At 42.6% G+C, this 10,307-nt stretch overlaps 1 protein-coding gene across 1 annotated transcript; it reads right to left on the reverse strand.

The window, feature by feature from the left end:
• Positions 1-1,842: 1,842 nt before the first annotated feature.
• gpank1 (G patch domain and ankyrin repeats 1) lies at positions 1,843-10,082 on the reverse strand. The gene is made up of 6 exons (XM_079499209.1): positions 9,931-10,082; positions 6,815-7,029; positions 6,098-6,363; positions 5,293-5,434; positions 4,653-4,728; positions 1,843-2,992 (listed from the first exon to the last, which is right to left on the reverse strand). Exons 2-6 carry the CDS (start codon positions 7,005-7,007, stop codon positions 2,527-2,529), a joined length of 1,143 nt encoding a protein of 380 aa, XP_079355335.1. The 5' UTR covers positions 7,008-7,029; positions 9,931-10,082; the 3' UTR covers positions 1,843-2,526.
• Positions 10,083-10,307: the final 225 nt, after the last annotated feature.

Genomic DNA, 10,307 nt, shown 5'->3' on the forward strand with positions numbered 1-10,307 from the left:
TTGGACCATAAAATGCATATTATTTTCGAACCTAATAGGTTGGAGTATTTGTACTTAAATTAAATTAATTAAGTTAATAAATCCTTACATTCATAATTTAAGTGAATTAAGTTTAGTACTTTCAATAACACAAGTGCCTGGCGGATCTGTTCACCACGACCAATAATTACACTGTTCATTGTGCTCAAGACAATATTGGCCTCCGATGAGCTCAAAATAATCCATTTGGTTTTATTTTTGTTATTATTTTCCAGAAAACTTGAAGGGTTTTCTACTACTGATGTTTATCTTCCTGTGACATTCCTTCAATAAAAATTATGTTAAAATAAAATAAATAAATACAGTGGTTAAAAGCTAAAAAGAAAAACATCGGATGAACTGTAATATCACTTGGATGTCATCTCAATTGCTTTTGGTCTGGATTTCTATTTTGCATTGGTAGCAGACACTGTACCTAAACTAGACCACTTTCATACAGTCCAACAGTTGTCTAGTCAAATCTACAGTTTGTACAGCCACTCTTTCCTTAAACTGGACAGAAACATGTTAACGTATGGCTGTCCTTACACAGTGGTAGGAACGTTGCACATGTATGCATGATGTTTGACCCTGCTTTTTATGGAGTCATTGGTCCAGGGAGGGGTGGGTGCGGGTTAGCGGTTTTTTTCTCCTTTTTATAATATTTTGTTGTGTTAGCGTTAAATTTTTGTGTAATGTATATGTATCTTGTTTAGATTTTTGAGTGGTGCTAAGCATAACCACTCCAAGGCACAGCTTTGTCTGCAGCTAACCTGGTTGCCGCGCACGCACGCACACACACACACACGCTTCTTTCTTATATCATTTGACAAATTGGCCAATACTTTTGATGCAGTAATTAATGGTCTACTTCTTTTCAAGGTATTGAAAAATGACCCACAGGTTGACAACCTCTACCCAAGCCCCTAGGCCTAGGGCCTAGCTAGCCTTGTTTCCAACTTCAAGCCAAATAAAGTTTAGAATATGGAGGGGCAAATGTATGTATGACTTCTGATTCGTTATTTAGCTGTAAAATGTTTTGAGGCATAGGTCATTGTAAATAATATATAAACATGCTTTGATCGTGTCCTTGTACTCCTTGCTGAATCTGCACACATGCACGCACACACACACAGCAAGTTTACGTAACAGTGCTGTAAAAACATGAGCCGGGCGTGTTCTATACAAAATCAAGCTACCGTCCTTTAATCTTGTTTATTTACCCAAGACTTTGCTTAGCTCTGAGAGAGGGAGGGAGAGAGAAATTGTTGTCCAGGACCATATTAGGTCACCTAAGCATACAACCCCATATGTTGACAGAAGTAATTTCTATATCTATTTATGAATCATTCTGATACAGTATATGTAATCATGGCCTCACTAACTCACATCAAGATATTGCTACAGTATGTCAATATGATTTATTGTAATTTGGAACTACTCTCTTGTACTCCTTGTCTTTTGATGCTTGAGTGAGTTTCTGTTTCCACGAGGGCGGCAATGGGCCCTATCTAGTGCGCCGCCTTACCCCTTATCCCTAAACTTCTTAAGTAAGTAAGTACTATTTTGAAAAACATTTAAAAAAAAGTTTAAATAGCCAATCTACAAGCTAATTTAATACATTCAATGAATAATCTTGTTAATATAGTATTCAATCAATCAATTCAGTTATATACAGTATTTTAATCACATTGACAGCCTGTATTTGCCCTGGGGTGATAAAGACTAGCGAGCACCACGGCTAAACATGCCAGTAGAGTCACTGTGAGTAGGGCTGGGATGATATGGGACGATTGTTTATCATGATGAAAAACAAACACTCAATCGTATTTCAGAGAGATAAATTTATTGTGAAATTGTCCTCCGTCATACACTAGGATGAAGTCGATGTTTTTGCAGTCCCACTTAATCCCTCTACATTTGATAAAACTAACTTGTAAAGAGCACATTTGGTACTCTCTAATTTCACTTTACTACACAAATCGATTCGGCAAACATAGCAGATCTGCAAGCTCAGAGCTTGTAGATTTTTGGCAAACGTTCCCCACACAATAGGGATGCTGAGGGTTTAAGTGGTTAACAAAAAAAGGCATATTAAGTTAAGAATATTTTCATTATCCCCTTAATATCGTTAATCGCAATAACCTTTGCCACAAAAATCATGAAATGTAATTTTCATATGGTCCCAACTGTGAGTGACTTCACTGCTGACAGAACTCCACCCCAGCATGTCAAACATGGACTGATCAAATGTTAGTGTGTCATCGTCCTTGTGACCAAAATTGGCACCTGGGCATTCGTCATATGACTCAGCAACCAACCTCGAACCCGGCTGCATAATGCCAACGCTCACGCAAGTGGCGCATGGACAAACCACACCAGGCAACAATGAATGCTCAGGTGATAATCTGCATTTAGAATATGGCCGCATGATTATGCAGACAGATATCGTTCAGATGCGTTCCAACCGAGTTCAACAGACACACAGACTCATGTGTTGTAGTGGAGTCATTCTGGAAGATTAAACGAGTTACGAAAATCTCTCTCCCAGGTTTTCTCTATCTCCTCCTCTCGCCGGGCTTCTCCTTTCCTCTTTCCCGTTGCGTCACCCTTTCTCCTCCGCTCTCTGTCCTCCGGCCGGGCGGTGACCGCTTTGGGGTCCTTCGCCGGGAAGTGGGTGACCTTGGCTCTTTTCGCCGGCCCGTAGCCGAGGCCTTTGTGGTCTCTCTTCAACACGGTCGGCACGGGCTGCCTGGGCCCCTCCCCCCCCGGCCCCAGCCCCGTACCGGGGTCCCAGCCGCAGCGGATCATCATCTTGTAGCTGGCGCTGGAGGCGGGGAGGCAGTACTGGGGGGTGGGCGGAGGCCGCCGCAGGTTGAACTGGTGCAGCGTGGAGGACAGGTGAGAGGATACACTGCCGCTGTACTGGACACCACACACCTCACAGCACTGCTGCTGCTGCTGCTGGGACCTCCTGGAGGACAAAGAGAAGCATGTTTAACCCATTGAGATTCTACAATGTCTTCTAAATCATGACAGTTTTCTGAAAAACGTATGTTTTTTTGTATCAGTGGTGCTCAAACTTTTGCTCAAAATGATATGTATTCGGCCGCCGACCCCATCTGAAAGTATGTTGTTCCAGGGACCCCCCCAGAAGCAAAGATATGAGTTAAAATGTTTGCTGTGAAAGAATATATGATGTGCACACATTTTCACGATTTTTCAAAAATAGCAGATCTACAAGCAGTAGATCATAGCGGCTTTAAAAATGTTGTAGATCGGCTATTTTTGCCAAATGTTTCCACAGAATAGGGATTCTGGGATGCGTGGGGCTCAGAGTGACAGGGTCATGTACACATCCATCTACGAGCTTATACATGTCGTATGGCATGTATCCAAAATGATTGGCTGCACAGTGACTGTTACCACGACGATAGTCATCTGTTATAACAGCTCACAAGTAACAAAATAAAGGGAAGGTTTTACTGGTGGTGTCAAGTCTGGGTCAACATTTGCCACTTATCTGTGGCCCGGCTATTAACCTGCCATCTATTTACTCTCCAGTGCTCATATCGGGTCAAGAGCCACCTGTTCAAGGTTCAAGTTTGTACTTTATTCTAGTGTACATGTACATAAGAGTAAAACTTAGTTTTGTTTGGCTTCCTTCAGACAATGCAGCAGCTTAGATAACATAACATCAACATCAAACACAAAATAATTTTTTGTGTTTGAAAAAGAGGGGTCGTGACTCCCAGGTTGAGAACCCCTGGTCTAGACCAGGGGTTCTCAAACTTGTCAGCCCGCGACCCCAAAATAATGCTGCCATTGACTCACAACCCCAACCTAACCCTGTAGGTGATTTCATGCACATAAACGTACACATTTGGTGCGCATTTGTCCGCACATGATTCTGAAATGTATTAAGTCTCTATTCAGGTATGTAAAATATTTGTGATGACCAAAAGTAAATTCGCAACCCCAACCGTCAGTGTCCCGCGACCTCATGTGGGGTCCCGACCCGACCAACTTTGGGAACCCATGCTCTAGACCAGATTCAGTCTCATTGCACAATGTGTGCCAGGGAGATTCAAATCTACTTGCATACAATAACAGCACATGTGCGGCAAACTGTGCCAAGAGCCAGAATATGTTGCTGATTGCAATAAGAATTCCATAGCAGCTTCACAGCCATACACACAGTATGACATGTGCACAGTACACACATTAAGAAATTAAGGATGGGAACACATCTGTAACCATTATTTCATAATTATTTCATTGTTGAAAACAAATCGCAGATCTACAAGCTCATAGCGCGGCACTCGGATTGTAGATCTGCTATTTTTGAAAAATCGTGAAAACGCGCGCAAATCTTTCAATATATATTCTTTCACAGCAAGCGTTTTTAACTCACATATTTGCAGGTTCCTGGAACCAAATATGGGGGTCGGCGGCCAATTACATATCATTCTAGGGGGTCTTGACGTGAAATATTGTTTTTATGACGTGAATATGTTTTTCAGAAAACTGACTTAAGACATTTTTAGAATCTGGTCTCAGGTCTTAATGGGTTAAGAGGTTGTGTTAAAAAGGTTCATAGGTGTTGTGAGGAGTCATCCTGCCGGTGTGCTCACCTGGCATCAGGTGGTGTCTCCTGCTGTGGGCTTCTCCCGTAGCTCTCCAACTCCTCCAGCACCCTCTGGTGGCCTTCTGGAGAGGGACAGTCAAGATAAACAGTACAAACACCAGTCAAAGATCACAGTTTTCCACATTTGTACACTGTGAAAGCCTCAGTGTCAGTCTCAGTTTCAGTCTGAAACGGAAGCCTATGTGTTTCTGAACCAATCAGAGCGTTGCATCCCTTCAGGTTATGGGACATTAGTGTCTACGTGGAGTTTTGTTTGTTTACAATGAGACACGGACAGCCTGCTCAGATGCTTGCTACTATGTGGCTTATTTCTAACCTATAATGTTTTCAGATATACATATTTTAGCGTGCTGATTTTCCCATTGTTTTGGCACCTATTGTTAGGTATGCCCATATGATGACCACGGATATGCGCTACAAGTGCGAAAAACGTATTCTTCTATAACTTAAGTCTTTAACTCGGAGAGTTAGTATTACCAAATGGACCCTGGTTGTATTTGTACTCTCTCCAAAGAACTTTCTTTTATTACTGGCACAACGTTTAGACGCTTTTAGGTGTTTATCAGGCAAATATTTGCCTGCTGTTTGTACAGAATAGCGATCACAATGCATGGGTAGTGTAGTACCTGCCAACGCCAGGTCCCTGGCGTCCCTGCCCTGCGTGTCCACCACTCCCACCCAGGCAGCTCCTCTCTGCAGCAGCAGTCTGACTGCAGGCCTCTGGCCAGACCAGCTGGCACACATCATCGCTGTCCAGAAGAAAGTGTCCTGAGGGAAAACCAATGAAACGTCTCATTTAACACCCAACCGCACGTTTCTCACTCGCGTTTCTATTTTTGAGTGGTGCAACCACTCCATTAAGGACCCTGGGTCTGTCCCTGGCTGGCTGGCTGTTTGGTTTTCAAAACCAAATGTCACTGTTGCGAAGCCACACACACACACACACAAACCCGGCCCCCTGGGCGAGTTCGAGGGTCTGGATGTTCCGGGACCCCCACACGGAGTTGCACCACTCACTTCACACGGTGTGATTTTTATTAAATGAATGCACAAATGTTGCAGAGCAAATCTGTGATACAAATGTAAACAACATTTGTTTACACTTGGTATAACTGAACATTTGTGCATTCATTTAATAATGGGTGTCCCAGAGCTATTGAGAGAGGCACAGACTGTTCACTCCATCGGAGCTAATTATTTTACAGCAATGGAAGAACATTCATAATATTCAATCATTTATTGCCAAAACCAACCTAACTGATTTGGAATTTGTCTTGATGAGTTGGAAGTGTGCTCAGACATAACAAGAACAAAAAGCGGAATGCAAAAGTAATGCTAGGTGAAATATAATGAAGTAAACCACTACATCCATGTTATGATATAGAGTATCCACTGTATTTTACACAGACACGCGGGGCAGCGACATTCTACCTGGAAGTTGATGTCCACCCCTCTAGAGAGCAGCTCCTTCAGCCCAGAGAGGTCTCCCTCCTGGGCACAACGGAGCAGTTTGAGCCCCTGGAGCTCTGTGGTGCTGGAGCTGACGACTCCCTGTGGAGCATGAGTCCTCCTTTCTCTAATGCTCCTCCTCGTCGCCCGGGCTCCTCGACCACCTCTTCCTCCTCTCCTTTCCCGTGTAGCAGGTCTCACGTTGCCTGACTCTTCTCTTGCATCACGTCTGCCTCCTCCTCCTGTCCCTAGGCCCATTACAATAATTACATAATCGCAATTATTCTTGAATAATCGTCATAATCGTTTCCATGTTGAAAAATGTTCATACATTTTCAAACATTTTCCAAAAATAGCAGAAATTCAGATGTTTTAAAAACTATATATGTAAAATTATTAAATGCGTCAGTAATTAATTTGTATAAATATGTTATTTGTCATATCTTCCTCGTGGAATAGTTATTATGAAGATTATGAAGCCAAATTACTACTGTGACAATTAATCGTCAACAATTTATTTTTAATATAATGGTGACATATCCCTACCTCTCCCCTCTGCTTCTAAAAAACAAACAGAAATTTAAATTGTATTCATATGCTCCAATGTTCAATACCAAATACACAATAATTAAATTGTTAATCGCAATTATTACTGTGACAATCATCAACTTAAATGATATAATGGTGACATAGCCCTACCTCCCTCCTCTATGTGGCTGTTTCTCCTCCTCTCCCCATCATCATCTCCTTCAGTCAGACTCTCATAGAACCTCCGGGCCTGCGCTCCACTGAGGGGTGGGCTGCTCGTCTGAACTCTGGGGGTTTCTGTGCTTCTGTTCCAACAGAACTCCTCCTCTCTGGCGGGAGTGAAGTAACCCAGAGCGTCCACCATCACAAGTACCTGCTGTTGCTGACTGTGGATAATACCAAAGAGATTGAGAAGCAGTGGTGGGGAAAGTACTCATTTTTGTTTAGGCATTTAGTAGATGCTCTTTATCCAGAGCGATTTACAGTAAGCAAGAAGGTAATACATTGATGTATTACATGGTAATACATTAGAAATATCATGTCATCAAGAATCATAACAGTAGTATTTGTACAGTGAGGCTATGAGTATACATTATAGAGTGCTACGTTTACATAAAATGCTAAATTATAAATAAAATGCTAAATTAAAAAATCTAAACTACATAAGTTTTAGCCTTAGCAAGTGCTACGGCCCAAGATGGAGTCTGAAGAGGTGAGTTTTCAGACTACCGCGGAAGTATCAAGTAAAATATCAATACCGCAACTTACAGAAATACTATGAGCAAAAGTCCGGAATTCAAAATTTACTTGAGTAAAAAGTACAAAACCTATAAACTAGTAACTACTGATCGAAAACTACTGTCCAAGTTTAGAATGGTCCCCAAAAGTCTGATAATCTGATAATCCGATTTATCAGAGCTCCGTTTGGAACCTCACTTTATGCTCAAACGGGGCTAAGCGAGTAGATTGCCCTAGAATGTCTCTGTTGTTACATACAGTTGGTACAGTATTCCACATACAGGAGCCACATACGTTAGATATTGTCCTCTAGTTTCACATCCATGTGAAAGTTCTGGCACAAAACGTGTATTTAGTCAAATATCTCTTTTTCACGAGTTGCACCCGGACCCTCTCCGGGCGAGGGGCCCGGAATGATCGATGGACTGAATTTACCAACAATTCCTGTTGATTACCACAAACGTCATCACAAATTGACCAGGGAAGCACAAATGTTTGGGGCACACAATTGGCAGGTGGTGTGGTTAATTACCCAGCACCTATCGCAAGACACCTGCCAATTGTGTGCCCCAAACATTTGTGCTTCCCTGGTCAATTGGTGACGACGTTTGTGATGATCAGAGGAAGTTTTGATTAATTCAGTCCAGCTGTCATTCCGGGCACCTCGCCCGGTGAGAAAGTCTTCCGGGTGCAGCTCGTGAAAAAGTGGAGATATTTGACTAAATACACGTTTTGTGCCAGAACTTTCACATGGATATGAAAGTAGAGGACAATATCTCACGCCACGTCTTTGGAATTACAAACAGAGCATTTATCACATTTAATGCCACATGTTGCGCCGCAACCAGAAGTGAACCAGGGTGTTCTATAGCCCCTTTCGGAACCCTCGGTTAGCTTTTCTGAAGTTTGGACGTCGCTAGCCCTAGGGTCCCTGATTGGTTATTAAGCCCTCCATGGGATGCAGATGTACATGCCCTCCGTTCACGGAGAGCGGCACGCTGCGCCGCTTGAGTGTTGGTGAGATGTTTCAAATATGCATAACGCGGCTATAGGAGACCGCCGCAACGTGTATGAAATGGCATTAACCGCCGATGCCATTAAGTACTTTTTTTTTTTTTTAAGTTTTGGCTTCTCTGAAATTCTTTCTTCCTCACTTCCCATGTCCCGCCTCCCACGACACAACGGCATTATAAACATCCTGCATGTACGCGGTCGGCCAATCAGAGGCAGTAACTAGGACGCGCAGCTAGCCAGTCTCGGTGCGGGCGAAGTCAATAAGGAAGTCAAGGAAGTGAGGAAGAGAGAATTTCAGAGAAGCCAAAACTTAAAAAAAAAAAAAAAAGCTTAAAAATACTTAACGCAGGGGTTGACACTAACGGTTGCCTGATTGCCCAGGGTAAGTAAAACAAAGGTGAAGGTTTCTCCCGGGTTTCCCGATCGGGCAAGTGTGCATTTTGAGTGAACGTCTTAGTTTAGTTGGCTATATAAACACTTACACAACATGAGATATATATGTCTTGAACGTGGTCATTGCGCACCGCCTCCACATCTTCCCCTGCTTTCTATCTCTCTCCCAAGCAACCCCCCGCCACCACCACGACACGGCACACGACACCGTTGTACCACAAAGTAAATCTCGCAGAACGTGCACACATCAATATACATTGTCAACAATACCATCACTGGTTGGTTTATTGTGTTTTCAGAACGTCGTTGTTTAATGGTTGCCAGTCATTCAACAATCATCTCACGCTGATAGTATAAGTGGAACCTCCAGTAATGAGGTGTCCTCCCAATGGAAGAACAACTATGACGAGAGCTACCTCTAATGTTAAAATAAACCTCTTATTGTTAAAATAAAATATAGTATTTACATAACTTGATTGTTTACTGTAGCCTATTGTGACTGTGACTTAACAAAAACATAGTTTTCAAAGTTTTCAACTGTGAAAGGAAACGTTTCAAGCATGCAAGTAGAAAGTAAAAAATACGTTAAAATAAACAGTAATGCAAAATGTAGGCCTACAATATATTTTGGGGGGCAAGTGGCCATGAGCTGAGGGCAAGTAGAACATGACCTGTACTTGCCCGACAGGCAAGTGCCTCTGATACCTTAGTGTTGCGGTGGTCTCCTATAGCCGCGTGATGCATAAACTAGGGTTCCGAAAGGGGCTAGGTGTTCTATGGCTCCTGTATGTGGAATATTGTACCAACTGTATGTAACAGAGACATTCTATGGCTAAGCGAGTAGACAGAAATGGTGCCATTTTATGAGGATTAGTGATGAGGACGACCCATTTTTGAAAATCGGTGAAGTGGTCCTTTAAAAGGTTAAAAGATGTAGACCGTTCTAAAAAACTAAAAATAACATGGTTCTATCATTTCAATAATGACCAACACAGTTAGCTTAGCTTCCGATGTTAGCTCAGAATCACCGTGCTGTTTAAGATGATTAAAATGCGTATTACACTCTTTGCTTTACAAGAACGTCGAAGTAGGATCCGGTAATTATTAAGAATGTCAATAATATGAGACAGAACTAAACTCACCGGGTGGCAGCAACGACGAGTTTAATGAAAACACTTCTAGCTTCAGTTCAGATGGTGGAATGTTGTTGTTTACACTTCTGCTTCTTCCGGTTGTAATATCTTCTTCTCTTGCATCGTAAAGGCTAGACGTAGACGCTGCCGTGGTGCGTTGCTGCCGCTTACTGGTTCAAAGTGGCATTTCACCGATGGTCTAGTCTAGTAGTTAGTGTGAGGCGAGGTTAAGTAGTTTAGTACAGTGGTTCTCAACCATGGTCCTGGGACCACCAGTGGTCCTTGAGGCCCGGGGGTTCAAGGTGGTCCCGACTCCCCAGCTAAATGATGGAGAGTTGGTAGGCTAATATTAGTAACCAAAAACCAAATGGACCCATATAGATCTT

Source organism: Electrona antarctica, assembly GCF_951216825.1.
Source record: "Electrona antarctica genome assembly, chromosome: 4".
Classification (NCBI taxonomy): Eukaryota; Metazoa; Chordata; class Actinopteri; order Myctophiformes; family Myctophidae; genus Electrona; species Electrona antarctica.

Coding starts and splice junctions, on each gene's coding strand:
- gpank1 (XM_079499209.1), bottom strand. CDS start 7,007: ATGGTGGACGCTCTGGGTTACTTCACTCCCGCCAGAGAGGAGGAGTTC. Junction 6,364..6,814: donor CAGCCACATAGAGGAGGGAG/GTAGGGCTATGT, acceptor TAATGGGCCTAG/GGACAGGAGGAGGAGGCAGA. Junction 4,729..5,292: donor CAGGGACCTGGCGTTGGCAG/GTACTACACTAC, acceptor GTCCCTCTCCAG/AAGGCCACCAGAGGGTGCTG.